Source organism: Scardinius erythrophthalmus (assembly GCF_964197995.2).
Source record: "Scardinius erythrophthalmus genome assembly, chromosome: 2".
Taxonomy (NCBI): Eukaryota; Metazoa; Chordata; class Actinopteri; order Cypriniformes; family Leuciscidae; genus Scardinius; species Scardinius erythrophthalmus.
In genome coordinates this window covers 42,958,911-42,975,918 of record NC_138222.1, presented here as the reverse complement: position 1 = coordinate 42,975,918, position 17,008 = coordinate 42,958,911, and the positions used below count along the sequence as shown (strand labels likewise).

The 17,008-nt window shown below is 40.2% G+C and overlaps 1 protein-coding gene across 1 annotated transcript; it reads right to left on the bottom strand.

Moving 5' to 3' along the window:
- Positions 1–678: 678 nt before the first annotated feature.
- On the bottom strand, positions 679–8,401 carry bdnf (brain-derived neurotrophic factor). Its single transcript, XM_081357004.1, has 2 exons — positions 8,028–8,401; positions 679–1,957 (listed from the first exon to the last, which is right to left on the bottom strand). The coding sequence occupies exon 2, from the start codon at positions 1,934–1,936 to the stop codon at positions 1,124–1,126; it is 813 nt and encodes a 270-aa protein (XP_081213130.1). The 5' UTR covers positions 1,937–1,957; positions 8,028–8,401; the 3' UTR covers positions 679–1,123.
- Between the last annotated feature and the right edge of the window lie 8,607 nt (positions 8,402–17,008).

The window sequence follows — 17,008 nt, the reverse complement described above, 5'->3', positions numbered from 1 at the left end:
GAAGGCCTGTACTCACTGACTGGACAACATTACATGAGGGACTGGTTTCCAGAGAATTTACTTATTTTAGAATAAGTCTTACCTGAGAACTCTCTGGACTATTTGTTCTTCCGTGGAAGAGAGTCGAAACTACATTGCATATGTCTTCATCTGCATTTGCAAAATTCCAATGCAAAATTTCAAACTAGCATTTCATCTGCTCAATTATACTGATATATATGATGAGAGATAAATTCTGAAAAAATGTTTTATCCCTTCTGAAATCATTTGAATGTAGGATCCAATGTATGTTCGTTGCGAGAGAAGATGTTCTCTCCAAACTTGTGCCAAATTTAGACCTGCAAAGCGAGAGCTCAAACTTTATTGACATTGCTTTTGTTTTTCAGTTGCCTATAGTAATTTTATTTCTTCAAATATTTCAATTTAATATTGCAAACAACTTCACAACATACAAAATGAATTATATTAATCCAGAACACATGTCAATGAATAAATTTTTATATATATTTTATATATACTTTTTTCATCTTGTGGGGATAAAAAAATAAACAGCAAAGCTTTGACAACAGCACCTTGACATAGTATGTATTTCCAACATTACCTTGAGAAGTTGAGGATAGTAAACAGACAGAGTACTGAGAGGAGGAAATCCTGTTACGGTTGAGAATGTAAACGGAATGTTTTGGTCGGAAATCGTTTCCTTGTTTTCCCAAAGTGGACAGTTTCTGAATTCACAATTGAAGCAGCATGCAAGTTTTTTTTTCTTTTCATTTTTTTTTTTTTCTTTTCTTGAATGTAATTCTTCCTCACCCCCTCCTCTCCTCATCTCTCAAAATCTTGGCAACGTAAAAAACACAATGTCTCGAGGAATGTGATATAGTAATTTGAACTGGGCGCAAATGACTGATCAGATCTTTTTTTAATTGTTTACAAGGTCATGAATATGTTCAATAAATAGACTGTAGTATCACTTTTACTGTATAAACTTCATCTTTTTTACATGCAGTCCATAAAATTTTCATCTGACGGAATAATTTACCCTGTTATGTATATATACAAATAGATATTTTCTCTTTTCTCTCTCTTTTTTAGAACTCTCAATAAAATCTATACATTGTGTACACTATCTGCCCCTTTTAATGGTCAATGTGCATACACACGAAGTGTCTATCCGTATAAACCGCCAGCCGATCTTCCTTTTGCTATCCATGGTAAGGGCTCGCACGTAAGACTGGGTTGTCCGGCATTGCGAGTTATAGTGCCGCTTGTCTATTCCTCGGCAGCCCTCCTTTGTGTACCCCAAGGGGTTGCATTTGGTCTCGTAAAAGTATTGCTTCAGCTGACCGTTAGTCACAGGGACCTTCTCCAGAACGGTGACTGTCTGGCCCGACATGTCTATGGCCGTCTTTTTGTCCACAGCCGTCACCCACTGGCTAATACTGTCACAAACGCTGAGCTCCCCTCGCCGTGCGGGGTCCGAGTGCCGCCGCACGCGCATCGACATGTTGGCGGCGTCCAGGTAGTTTTTGTATTCCTCCAAGAGAAAGAGTAACGGCGGCTCCAAAGGCACTTGGTTGCTGATCATCACCCGCGAGGCATACAGGTCAACGTCCTTCGAGTCTGCCGTGGCTGCGGGACCGCCCCCTCCTTGGCCCTGGTCGGCCCCGGGCCCCAGTTGCTGCGTCGCCTCCCCTTCCCCCTCAAGCAACTCCTCAATCACCTGCTCGAAAGTGTCCGTAAGCGAGGGCAGCCCGCCCCCACTCTGTGGAGTCCCGTGGCCTCGGCTGCCTGAGGTGACGGCAGCAGCGGAGGCGGCAGCGGCGTCCAGGTAGCTCTCGGCCCAGTGGCCCCCCTGCAGGCCCGGGATCTCTCTCACGGGCGCAGCTCTCATGCAACTGATGTATGAAATAACCATAGTAACAAACAGGATGGTCATCACTCTTCTAACCTGTTGGAACTGGAGACAGCAAAAGGGGAAAGACAAGAGGGATGGGGGAGTGAAAAAGGGGAGGGAGGAAGAGAAAACACAACGTAAAGAAACCATTTTCGTTCAAGATACTGCATATAACATTACGTGAAACACTTCTCCCCTAATCAAAGAAAGATTAATAGTCTTGTGTGGTTATTGTGTGGCCAATGAAACTGAGATCGCAAATCATTTCCGTAACGCATGTACAAAGCGTGACACAAACACAACCTGCCAACTTGTTATTTCTTTGATTCATTTTTAGTTACTGGCCCACGGGAGTGCAACAAACACTGCACACTTTCTCCATCCCCATTCATCCACCTGCACTTTCACGCCCCCCTTCCCCCTTAGCAGCAAATGCAGCAGGCTAAATTCAGAGACCCTGGAGTATCATTAGGAGGACACCAGAGAACTGCTCCCACTCTCCTCCGTCTCTCTCTTCCCCTTCCCTTCCTCCTCCTCCACTCTCTCCTGCTCCCTTGCCTCCTCCACTCTTCCCTTAGAGGTGTGTGAACTGCTTGTGTGACTTTCAGACGGAGCAGAAATAGGTGACATGTCAAATCCCACCAAAAAATGACAGAACAGTGTCTAGTTTGCATGAGTAATCCAATGCTGAAATAATTGTATTTTAAAATGTGATATTATTAAAATGATATATTGTTCTTATTTAAATAATATAATTGTATTATTATTATTATCATTATTTATGATTATAAAATTCAAGTTAAGGATGAACTTTACATACTGCTTAAATGTAAAACAAACATCTAAACTTCTCTGGAATGAACTGAGCAGGACAAATTTGGAAGAACAAGCCTGCACACTACGATGCCACACAGATGATTATCTTTCCAACTAAGAGAGTTTAAAACTGAAACAGAGAGACAAAGGACCAGAGAGGGATATGGAAAGACACTGTAAGGAACAGAGAGAGATTTGAAATCAAGTGATCAGAGAACGAGACAGAGATAAGGAGAAAAGATGCCAGTCATTCATTTATCCTTTCAAACCTACACACAAACTGCCATGTTTCAGTCAATGGAATTTTTCCTGGCTACAAAATCAATGCAAATAAATTACAATTATAGGAAACCTATTTGATCCCTCATCTCTCTCATTTCCTCTCTGCGAACCCCTCCGCAGCTTTCTCTTACCTCTCTGAAGTCCCTCTATAAGTCGCTGTGATTCATTGCATCCAACGGCATCCCGACACATACGAACAGACAGGGGAACATGCATACACAACAACAAAAAAAGACACCCATTACTCGCACTTTCCTAAGGAGAAGGAGAAGAGGAGAGGTAGGGCTGGGGTAAGGGGGGTGGAGGGGGGTGCATTTAAAAATATCCAGCACCGCAGCAAGGCTTCGCCAGTTCTCTGCGTGCTGTCCTCCTGATGCCCCACGCAGCCTCAGGAAGAGGCAGAGGGAGGATCCGCTCCCAGAGCAGAAGGCAGTACGGGCCAGCAGGAGACAAGAAGGGACACGCCCTGTCTAAAAGGCATTTGTTTCATTCTTAATTGGTGTCTGGGGCCACGGCTGCGATTTGCTAGCGCAGAGATGACTGCCATGGAGATGTGCTTTCTATAAATAGGCCGGTTGGGAGTCCCACAGTCTCGATTCAGAATATCACAGCCCTCTACTTAATGAGCTCAAAGTCCCCTCGCTCAGTGACGTTGCAGTCCACGAGGGGCGTGTGTGAGCATGTGTGCGTCAATGTGTGTGTGTGTGTGTGTGTTTAGCTAGGGAGATGAGATGGAAGCATCTTTAATCTCTCCTCTCAAATGGTCAAAAACACGCATGGAAAAACCCAGAGCCGAGGATACAGCTGTAGAGGACAGATCAATCTTAATCAAATCAGGCAGCATGCAAAATGTGTGTACAAGCTGCTTCTGCAGGCATGAAAAGATACTTCAGTCTGTCAGCTTTCCCCGTAATGGAAAAAGCTTCTTACATTGTCAGCAATTACCTCTGCTGAATATAGCGAAGAATTTAAAGTGCCTGCCTGAGGATTATTCAATGATTCTGTCTTATTTCATTCCTCCAGATGTGGCGTGCCTGTGAGGATGGATGGATTATTGTCAGCGTTCCTACTCTCAAGGTTTACGCACACACAGAGAAGCGTAGCCCAGTAACCGCCCCAGTTTCAGGATGATCCCAATTAGCAAACATCTGCCGTCTCCCTAATGAGCGAAGTATTTATATATATATATATTGTGGAGGCTTCTGAATGAAATACCAGCATCAGTCATGCTGACACCCAAATCCCTAATGTTGCCTACCTGACAGCAGGTGGAGTACCAATGTCATCTCTCATCCAAATCCTACTGGTGATACATCACCTTAATAAATATATTACAGAGCTACTTGGCTTGCAGTATCATGTAAAAGGTCAGTTATTGTTGATTACTGAACTTTGAAAAGCTGACTAAATTGTATATTTCCCTCCTAATTAGACCAGAGCACCGGTGTGTAGTTGTGTGGCAGGGGTTTGGAGGCCAAGAACACAACAACCCTGATGACGTCTCTCTCTGGTCTCAAAGGGGGATGAGAGGAAAAGGGCGGTGGGGCTAGAAGGAGTGGTGCTAGGGGGCAGTGCCACTCATCAGCTCGCAATTGCTTTCCATTTCCCTCTGGGGTCCCTTCTCACCAGGAACAACACACGATTTTATTTCTAACTCTGCTATTTCCTGTTTCCATCAAGAGAATCAATATGGATTACACTCTCAATCAACTTCCTGTTAAAACGTAATCTAGACGATGAATCACTTTATTGCTCTGGGATTGAGTTGGCAATAACTGAGACCTTCTGTCTCATTCAAAGCAGCGAGGGAAGACAAGATTACCTTGACGGACATGTTTGTTCTGCTTTAATATGCGTGTGTTTGAACTGCGTATGATAATGTAATATCAATATCCTGTCATCGTATGGTACGATGTGCAAACATTAAGTGTGTTTGTGTATAGAGAGAGTACAGGTGGTTTTGATGGGTCACAGAAAGAGAGCGGTTATGTGGTAGCAGCCGTCACAAAAAAAAAAAAGAATAATAAAAGAATAGTCACGGTTTCAGGTGTTTAAATGTCTAAATGAAGGAGATGACTTTCATGGTTGATGCTGAGATAATCTGTTAGACTGTCATGTTAACAAAGCTGCTAATTCATGCTTTTCGAGTCCTGTTTGTTGGACCTTTGAAGCCAGATTCATTATAGGGCATTGAAAATACTACAAACAAGGTTCCATCAATCAAAACTCTTATGAGAAACCATTCAGTCTGCAGTGATCTTTCAAGCTCTCAATCTACAAAGTAATCTTGATGAAATACTTCATCCACACAGCTGTATTTGATCCTTGTGGTCAGGGCTTATAGGAGCACGTTCAAACACCTTTCACTGTAAAACATGATTGTACTCTAATTGGGCATGAGTGGCAGCTCTATAGTTTTGGCAAAAGTCGACATGCACCTGCTCAATTGTTTGGAGAGTGGCAGGTAGGACAGGACAGATTGGTCTACATGATCCTGATTCCCCCACAACGGTATTTGCTTAAATCTCCATGCCATGTAAGGGTTAGGAGAAAAAAGCACTCATGACAGATGTATAAGGATCTTCCAACTTAAAAGTATTGTGGTAACAGACACTTTTCTGTTGGTCTTAGCACTCTAAAGGAAAATAGAAAAAAAGAAGAAGCATTCACTCCTTAGGGCAAGATACTTAACAATGCATGATTAAATATTTGAAAAGAACAAAGGTTGGGGGAAAATGCTTGTAGCATAAGAAAAGATTTTAGATTGCTTTGGTGTACTTGTTTCAATGAACTGTAGCGTGCATCACCTAAGCTCACACAGGTGTCGCAGCTGTTAATTATTATTCTGACTTTGAGAACACATTAAAATGTGGAATTCATAACAGTTACAATCTGGCATTAGTGGTAACTCAACAAGGGACAACTCTCTATTCATCTGTGGTGAAATCTTTGTCTTCAAAAGCAAGTTTTTTCAAAGAGTTTGAGTTGGAGCTTTTTTAAGGATATCAAGGCCTCTATCTTGTCTATCCCAAACTATAGCCTACAAATAACGATAAAAATGCAATGTACAAAAGCAACAAGAGTGAGCCCCCTCACATTCAAAACTACAGTATTTTATATTAGTATGAGTGCTGCTGAAAACTAACTTTTGTAAAAAATAAAATAAATAAAAAATGTAAATTTGACATTTTTAGACGAACTAAGACGCGGTGTAGCTCACATCAATAATGTGATATGGGGTGGGGGTCTTAGTAAAATATATATATTTCCATTACAAGACTATACAGCTTTAAGCGGTGTTTTATCATCACCTCACCAGTGATAAAAGTTAGATTCACCTGCACTTTCACCGGAAGTCGCTTTCGCTAGAAAAGGTAACCATAACAACAAAAAGTTGCGCAAGCGCAATACGATCAGTTTCGGGCGGTAAGTAGAAAAGCAAGTCACTATTTATCACTTCTTTAGCCTATAGATTTACATATTCACAGATATATCATAATAAATGTTTCGTTTAAAAGTTTTTATTGACGTTTAGCTAACGGTAATAGTGGCACGTTTAGTTGCGTAAAACGAACCTCAACAGATTATTACACCCATTGGCTAAAATTAAATAGGCTATTATAAACAGAACAGTTGAAATTCATTTAAAAGCCCTCTAAAATACACGACCCCACTGAAAGCCAATCTAATTCGCTCGATTGTAAATGTGGCTCTAAAGCTGAAAGGCAGAAGACAAAGACAAATTAAACATTAGTGCTGTAATAATTTATGTATAAGTTTCGTCTTTTCTCGTAACAGGAGAAAGGGCAACGCATTGGCGAACAGGATCCGCGAGGGAAATATCACCTCAGATTTGCCATTCTATATGTTAGTAGAGATTGAGTTTTTTTCCGAGAACTTTCGAGGGAATTGAAAACATATCCAAGTAACCTACGCATAGGCTAACAAGTTACTTCTCAAGCCGCGGTGGTGCTGGAAATAGGCTATCAACTTTGTCACATTACAGTTTCTAAACTTGAAAAGTGGTGTCAGAGAGAGGATTCTCTTAAAACAGCGGCATCCACACAATCCATCCTTTACTTGTTAATAGCCTTTACAACACTTCTGCACTAGATGGCGCATTCGTCTACACAAAGCTCATTTGAAGTGAAGGCAAGCAGAAAAGCCTAGCATGAGAAACATCTCTCTCTCTCTTTCTGTCACATAAACATATACGCTCACTCAAAGAGAACGCAGATTAATGAGGCTACCAGATAGCTATAAGAATAAATGTGCCTGCTTTCTTTGCTGCAGCCTATATTATCTATATGCTTTTCATCTAAACAAATTACAAACAGAATAGTGTGTGTACATAAGCATCATAAATTACAACACGCATTAGAGTCAATTAGGATTTGGAGAAAATGTTTGGAAATCAACTTAAGTGTAATTTTGTTCAAGCAGTGTTGTCCAGTTAACATCCAAAAAGCAGCCTAGAACTATAATTTATTTGTTAGTTTTTAATTCGAAAACTTGATGTTTGCTTTGGGAGTTCATCTGTTCCTACACGGTAAACCTAAACGATGATCTCAAGTTTCATGTTCTTCCAAGTCTCATTGAATTCACCAAACGCATTTATTCTCTGAACGTTCTTATAGATAGCCTAGTTTTCGCTTAAACTGTCTGTCCTTATGAATAAATAACCTATGCTATGCCGTTTGGTGAAACTTTAATACGCTATTAATACGTAAAACAGGCTATATCAGTAAAACTAACTAATAAACAGTTGAACAGATAAAAGCTACAAGGATTAACAGATAATAGCCCTGGATAATAAGCAAAAACAACTTTTTGGTTCTACTGACCCCTAACAGAAATTCAATCAACATAATAAGGCTGTATCGTATTAATGAACGCGATCGAGGATACCGTTTCATGTTGCCGCTGCATGATCCAACACTTGATTACTTTTTCCTAACTCCCCTTCTCATTTCAGACGCAGTCAGTAGGCTACAAAACCTGCAGTTATCACTCTTTTCCGCACAAAAAAACCTACCTTTACTGTCCAGTCGTAAAGGAGACCATTCAGGAGGACAGTGTCATCTGGGATGTTTTGGATAAGCCCTCCGCGTAACTAGTTTGCGATATTCGCCCGCTCTTCGCCAAGCAGCAGCTGCAAATAGTCTCTTCAGCTTTTGAGCAAATAGATTAAATTATTGATAGTGGAAATTGCATGGTTGAGGTAATGGACTCCCATGACTGAGCGGATCCTTTGGAGTTGGGTTGAAGCAGTTGGATGGCATGATGAGCGCTCGCGGTGTAGTGCGCATTGAGAGAGCTCTCCAGCTTGAAATGACGGCTTCATTCCTCGCGACTACAGTAACTAACTACTGCCGTGACGTTGCAACATGTGACTCCAGCTAGAGCGCGACCGAGCTCCTACCGAGTGAGGCACTTATGCCTTACGAATAACCGGAAAGAATGTTATTGTGGCGTTTAGCCAAAGAGCAACATATGAGAGAAACCTTCATAATTCCTGAACATACTGAGCCTGAAAATGTTTTTATTTTATATATATATATATATATATATATATATATATATATATATATATATATATATATATATATATATATATATATATATATATATATATATAATATATCCGTCGTTTTTGAAGTCATCGCTTTCTTCTCTTAAATGCTCCTTCAACTGATAAACAATCAATGTGGGTTTTTGATATGTGTTCCTTCTCTTCGTCTTGTAGAATAAAGGTAGGCTATATATACACGATTCCTTTGTATGCCGATACAGAGTGAATCACATAGGCTAGTGTTTTGTTTCATTTTCGTTGACAAGGCTATTTGTAGGCTATCTAGACATCAGAAATTGGCCACAGGTGAACACCTGAAATCTGTTTAGTTTTAGCTTAATTCGTAAAACCTGTAAAATAATAATTTATGGTTTTAAGTTATTACATTTGCCGTTCTCAATTTAAAAGATGGTTTTAAGTTATTACATTTGCCATCTAAATCTCATCAGTTCATTGCACTTTCAATTCATTGGCTTTGCTGCCACCAAATGCTGCAATAGCTTCCTAATGGACAGCCGTAGGTTAATATGAAACACCTTTTTGTGACAAGACTATAGATCATCTGCTGAAATTGATATTTGCAATTGTGACTCCACAAAGGTAGCTTCAAAGTAAAGAGCTCACTCCTTGTCCCCGCCACATCAAGGATCTATTATTCCCTGGCCATCTTTGTATGTGATATTTTAAACTATTGTCAGTTTGAGCCCCTCTGTCTGCCAAAGGAGCTTATGTACCAGATGTTGGTTCATTGCTTTTAAAACTATTCATTGTTCTTCCAGTGTCAGTATGTGTAAGGTAAATGGTCAAATATGTTCAAACCAACAGGAGGGTGATATAATGTTGCTCTTCAACTGCAACTTTGCCATTTATTCTATGTAGTATTTAAAATGACCTTCCAGGGAGAGTTTAGGGAAAGCATTCTTTGTTCTTTTCACCCCATGCTGTACCACATCATTAGCCCAATACTTTCACCAAGACTCTGAGCTCCAAGTGCTTTTGGATCTCGTCCAATGCAAGATTTATATTGATGAGTTTCATGTATAGTGATGATGATTTTTCTCTGCATAAGGTAATGAGGTGGAGCGGTTTCAAACCTAGCTGTTCCCAGCATGAGAGTGGATGCTAACACCTGCCTCCTCTCTCTCTCTCTCTCTCTCTCTCTCTCTCTCTCTCACACACACACAAAAACTCCCTCTTTCTCTTTCTCCTTCTCATCTTCCATGTTTTTGCGCTGCTAAACTTAAATACTTTCACAAATATACATTTTCCTTCACTCCTTTCGACATATTCATGCTTACAGCTCCCTTCCTCTCTCCTATAGGGACAAGCCAGGATGAATATAACTCATCCCATAGGCTCACAGGAGGAGAGGGCAAACCCTGGATGACAAAGAGTTGCATCAGCAATTACTGAGCGACATGACTCCAAGAGAGGTAAAACACACACACACACACACACACACACACTCATGTACACTCTCACACTGCGCATTAGGGCTGTTCCAGCTAGGTAATCCATAAATAAATCACTCTGCTTCTCATTAGGAGCACAAAAACAACATGGATCTCGATCAGAACTGCACATACAGCACAAAGTTGACACCACCACAGAAAGAACTATGATAACCACAAAGTGGACATATGGACTAATGAGAATACAGCAAGAGATGAACTGTGGGAAGACCTTGACTTTCATTCGCTGCAACTTTGTGAAAACTTTACGATCCATAAAAATGTTGACAAAACATACAGTGTGGGCATTATAGCCGAAACGTTGGTTGAAACTTGATGATCAGGATCGACACGTTCAAAGTGTTGAATGTTGAGAGAGTCGGAGCGGCGTCAGAAGCGATGGCCGTGTCTCTATCCAATAGGTCGGGTCGCTAATGACGTCACCTCAGCTTTCTCAAAATCTCTCCCTCTGTTGTCTTGTGTGCTGTCTTGACCCATCGTAGCGTATTCCATCCTGGAACCATCAGAACAGGTCTTCCACATAATGGCAAAATAGGATTCTGAAGTTGCATTGTGAGACCTAATGAAGGTGATCAGTGTCTTATACAAACCTGAAATGGTGGAATAGTTTATGCTATTTCAGGGCAAGATAAAACTTTTAGAGTATCAAAAATAGTTGTAAAAACAGAGGTGATGGCTTCTTCATGAGTCACTTTGAGAAAAAAAGAGTTTTGAGCCACTGCTAGAAAATTAGAAAACTAGACCAGATATTAGTGTGACAGGCCAATAAAGTTAGTTTATAACATTCATCAAACACATCACAGTAGTGTCACAGAGTACAGGAAAGTGAACAATGCCCTTTTTGACCATCAGCGCTGCAATGAAAAACAAAAATCACAAAATGTTTGTCAGCATGGCACCAGGTTTCAAACTGAAGCACACTCTTAAAAATAAAAGTTCTTTACATTGTTGAATTAAGCAGGTTCTATGGCATCGCTGCGAAAACATCCTTTTGGAATCTTTATTTTTTAAGAGCGTAGCCAAGTGTTCACAAACATTTACCACACGAAATATGAATGTCAACAAAAATATGAATGACGAACGTGAAAAACGTGTAAATCATGCAGAGTATATCTTATAAAACTCAGCCCACGTCAATGATTTAGTGTTGTTTGGACTGTAATGTGGAGTGTACATTTAAGTACGTACACTTGTTCAAGTGGGTTCTGTCTTTCCATTTTGTCATTGCATTGAAATGAGTGAGTCACTTTTTGGAATTTAAGTTTTCACATTCCTGGGTGCCTGTCTCTGTTTCTTCGGCTTGCTGTCTTTAGTGAAGTGAGTTTGGGCAGTGCTTTGTGTGACTCACATCACCGTCTCTCATTCTAGACCCACTCTGTACACTGAAGAATTGCGCAGTGCTCATCTCTCCAATAGCAAGATGCAACAGGTCCCTGTTTTCAATAAACGGCTGAAGGTGGTCAACAGCGGCCAGCCGTGTGAGATAAAGATCTCAAAGTCTTGACTTATAGCAGCTACATTATAGGACTACACACTTAGATATCCACTTTAGCACATACACACAATGAGCTATACAATCCACGTAACTGTAATCTATCCCTTGCAGCATACACCAGCTACACTGGTAATGTATCCGTTGGGTATAAGCCCTCTGCTGCACTTTATCCTTTTGTACACACATCCTCTGGTAATCTAGCCTTTTGCTTGCCCAACAAACCCTTATGTGTCAAGGGTGAGCATATTTACATAATTAGGCAGACATTTCTTGTCTTTTACACATTTAGTGGTTACTAGATTCATAGTTTGGATATCCATTTAAAATATGGATATGTTAATATACAAACAAATGCATCTAAAAAACCCACTATAAACTTATAGTGTAGTTTGAGAAATAGCACAGATGAGAATAAAGATGAGAAATGAAAAACCGTCTATGAAGTATGAAAATCACTGTTCTACAAAGCAATAGCAGAGGAAGTGCAGTCTAAATGACCTCTAAGAAATGTTAAACATTCAAATGTTGAAAAAAAAAAAAAAAAAAAAACTTTGCTTTGTTAAACACCCTTGTTTTAGAGACCTAAGAAATAGCATTAAGCAAGTATATCAAAGTCAGGCTCAGACACAAACACAGTCGGGATGCCATTCTCAACCAACATGCGCAGAGGCAAATTGCAAACATGTTAGAGAAGTCCTGCATATACATACCCAAGCATTGACGTTGGCGAATAGTTAGAGGATTCCTTGGCGGAGCCTTAGTTGCCAGGCACCAGCACTAATGCTGCTCTGTAGCTATTCACTCCATTTTATATCCGTGAGTAAAGCACACAGGTGGGGGGCAAACAACTAGCAAAGCACATCATACAGACCCCATCAAAGAAACTTGGATGCAGATACATACCAGAGGTCAAGAATATAAATATTGTATATACCATACACACATTCACAGACACACAAACAACCCACTACACAAATACAATGGGGTCACAACAGCCTAAATGGTGGTGTTCCATTTAGTTCTTTTCAAAAGTATTACAGAAAAATATACATATCTAGCAAGCAGATTATTGAGGAATTACACCATAAGTGTAGATGTCACACGACCTCTTTCAGAATAAGCGCTTTGCGCTAGAGCACAGCAAGTCACGCTCTTGCTTAGTATTGAGCGCGCGCACAATTCCTCAAGCCTCTTGAGGTTTTCTTGCGCAGAAAACCTGCAATCGGAGGTGCTAATTGACTAATGACTTAAGACTTGTCCAAATAGCCCCATAAACACAGAATAATTACACTAAATGCATCGGAAGTATCACTCAAATTATTTTGGCACCACGTAGTTAATTAGCCTGCTTATATTTGCAATTTATAGAAATTGTGATTAATCTTAATCTTAATATGAAAATGATGAATATTATTTTTATAGTTATTGCTTTTGTTGTTAGCAAAATTGTGAGACTATTGTTGTTCGCAAAAAAAAAAAAAAAATCTTTGCAGGGAGTAAATGAAAAAAAAAAAAACCGGACCTTTTTCTTTTTCGCTATTGTGACGAGCACACGCTTTTATTTCCCAGAGGAACTCTGCATATTCAGTAGGCCTATAATAAATTCCTCCCGCGAGTGAAGCAGGGCGCAATAAGTCGGTACATCTCTATAAAAGTTCATTAGGAAAGCCGCTCTCCGTAAACAAAACAATTTTCATATGTAGTTTATAAATATCCCCTGATCATCCGCGGCGGTCAGTCAAACAAGGACGAAGTAAACGCCGATTAAACTGTAGAAATATAATGTCACAATACAATAGCATTATGTGATGTCTGAATTGAAATCTACCAAGCTCAGATTTGTTATTGACGCCCACCCTTAACTCTGCAGCGATCGGAGAGCGGAGGGGAGGGGGGCGGAGAGGGAGATTCTCAGCTAGATAACACAACCCCATTTATGGACTGATCCGATGACGTACATTGCAGAAAGTTCTATAAAAAACCTTCCGTACATACAAAGTGTGTCGTGCCATCCCCCAGCACCCCCCACCCTCCCCGCATCCGCCTCCAGCCCCCCTCCCCCCACATGCCCACACCCACACCACCAACCCACATCTCTATCCCTCTGTCTCATGAACTAAAATGATATTATACATTCATTTTATAAATAATAAAACATATGCATTCAATAAATGAAAAGCCGTTTGGTGTGCAATAAATGACAAAAATGAACAATTTAATAATAACATTTCACTCTAGTCAAAGCTTTAAAAATACATTTAATATTTTATGCAGAAGTATTTAGTCATTCACCACTGGATTATTTGTATAAACAAAAACAGACATTATTTCGTTGAAAAACATGAAATTATGCATGAAATATTTGCTCATAAAAACGGCGCTCGTGACCGTTTTGTTGCATGTCAATAATGATGCTTATAAAATTTGCCCATAAATGACATGGGTATTACGAAGATCACAATGATAAAACAGCGATAATAAAATCGAGTTATAATATCAGCTGCTATTATTTTCGGACCAGTCCAAAAAAAAAACATCTGCTGCTTGTCCCGCTTGATTTGTCACTTTAAAGTCAGATGTTCGATACATTGTTTTTGTAACAACAGAGATTTTCTCGATAACATGTTTCGTACGATTATGACAAGGAAATAAATGTTTAATTGAGAAATTACCGATTTAGCAGTGATGAAAGAAGCTAATGCATTCGAACAAAGAGAAACAGTCATAAGGATAATTTAAAAGCAGCTAAATGAAGACACTGAATGTCTTCCGCCTGATAGACTCTTGATTAACGCAGTGCTGAGGCGCCCGTGGGCTTTCATATCTGTCTGTTTGTCATTCAATCGCTTCACCCTTTAATCAGATTCTTGGATACAAAGAAAAAATCGACCGTAGCCAATATTCTCCGCTCACCCCTTTCAGAAACTGAGACGAATTCCTAAACTTAGTCGGCATAAAAGTCAGAAAATCATCAGCGAAAAGCTCCTTTAAAACGCTGACTGTCCTAATTTCGTCTCAGTGTTGCACAGCTTTCTCCACAATACGCGTGACACCCTCTCAGCCATTTCCTTATCAGGCAATCTTATCGGTGGCTCCATCTAACCCAGTCTGAACAAAATCTGACCACGCCTATCCAAATTCTTATTCACTTTAACTGGAAATATATAGATGAACACACAAACACACACACACACACACACACACACACATATAATGTTTTGACCATCGGGCTATTTTTGGCGAGCCAATTCAAAATATTTTAACATGATATGTTATCTGTGGCGAAAGCTTTTAGCTCTAAGTGGTTCCCAACAGTTCGGCGTGTGCACAGACAGACCTGTGCGCTTGGGAGCGAGATGAGCAGGTGATGCTGGAGGAGAGGAGTGGAAATCTCGGGATGAATGAAACGGAGAAGCGGTCCGTAGTAAAAACACTAGCAATCTGTCCACGATGACGAAGTGCGGAGATGCTACAGCCGCGATTACATTGACAGGGCTGGTTGCACCACTTTATGATCGATTCAACGAATAAATTATCCCTCCATGCTAACGAAAACAACATTTAGCTGATAAGAAAGGATGATGAGAATGACTGCTACGGACAGACAGACAGACAGACAGACAGACAGACAGACAGATTAGATAGATAGATAGATAGATAGATAGATAGATAGATAGATAGATAGATAGATAGATAGATAGATAGATAGATAGATAGATAGATAGACAGATAGATAGATAGATAGATAGATAGATAGATAGATAGATAGATAGATAGATAGATAGATAGATAGATCATGATCTTTTCGTTTTCAGCAAGACAATGTAGTGCTAGATGGCAGCTCGTGCTGAGTCGTATATTTTATTAAAGACATACCCCATTATTCAGCCAGCAAAGAAAAGCGTGTGCTAGACAATTGCGCATTTAAGACAACAAGAATTCCGCAAGCATTTGATTGTGATGAGGACGGAAAGTCAGCTGGTTTTCGCACTTACATGTACAATTTACTTTCTTCATTTTGTGTTGCGCTATAAATAGCAACTCATATAAAATAACTGCTAATTGTGAACAACTCTATAGGGGTGAATTGTGAGATAGCCTATATATAAATACATGCATTATTCCGTTTCTATGATTTCGTGACAGAACAACTTTGTCACCGCTACGTTTTCTGCTCTAGTCAGAGTAAAATCATACGAGTAAGTAGAGGGAAAATGTAAAATGATAACGTAAGTTTAACATTTCCCTCTACCATCACTACCCAAAGCTGTTCCTCACAGCGTAACATTTTATCTAGCAGTAACCACTAATCAAACTTAAAATAGGCGACGTAAAGTGGTGTAATTTTTCAAGTGCAAGTAAAACATCTGCCCAAGAACGACTGCTAGTAAAGGGGTGAATAAAACAAACAGGTCTTACCTTTTTAAGAGCTGACAACCACTATCAGTGGTTAGATCTCCAAGACCAATACTTGCATTTCCCATCAAACACTGTGCACCAAGTGGAGCTTGCAAAGTACGCGTACACTACAGCAGCTCTACCATTTCAACTTTCACATGCTCTAAGTGGCGACAAAACTCCAAGCGCAAAGCAGCCCCACTATCGACTGGTTCGTTTCCTCGCGTTTCCTCGCGTTTGCTTGCTTTTTTTTTTTTTTTTTTTTTTTTTTTTACCGGTCTCCCTCCGAAAGCGAAAAAAAGAAGGAAAAAGTGGAACAATTCCCTAGCTTTGGCAAAAATACTGCAAAACACAAAAGGCGATGTCCACTCACTCCGTGTTAGTCCTCAGCGTTCAACGACTCCGGTGCCTCTGTCCAAAGTGCTGAAATCATAGCACAGCTAAGGTTACTTAGAGGCAAAATCTATACTTTCGTTAAGTGCCACTTGATAATGCTTTACTCTATTGCTTCCCCACGCCTTGTCACGTGAATATATCCTTGGCAAGCCCGTCCTGTTAATATTTGATCACATGTTGGTCGGTGGTTTTCTTATCAAAAGAATCACTTATCTGAAAAGTCGCTCATAACCCTCTAAAAAGGAGTCCCCCCAAAAGGCTTGAAACCCATGTCCCCAGATCACACAGTTATAGCGTCTTGGTGCTCTGCTTTTGTCCTGCAGGGCAGATGGACATGTCTACACATGTTGCTTTTTCATTGACAGAGAGCACTTGTAAAAAAATGAAATTCAGAATAAAGGCTAAACGCCCAATAGGCATCAAAGCGCAGATTGGCACACAGCGCAACAAAGGCAAAACCCCAATTAGAATTTATATTCTCTACGGCTGTGTATGTGTCTGCGTTTGCCTCGCTCAGATTTTTGTCTCTACCTACGAATCACAGAAAACAGCAACATTACAAAGTTTTACATTCACGTTAGCAAACCTGAACCCTTGTTTAAGTAGCCTTCAGCGTTAGGGTCCATAAGCACGAGAGCACTCGTAAATGTCGTACATCAAAATCTGTTCTTTTGATTACCAAC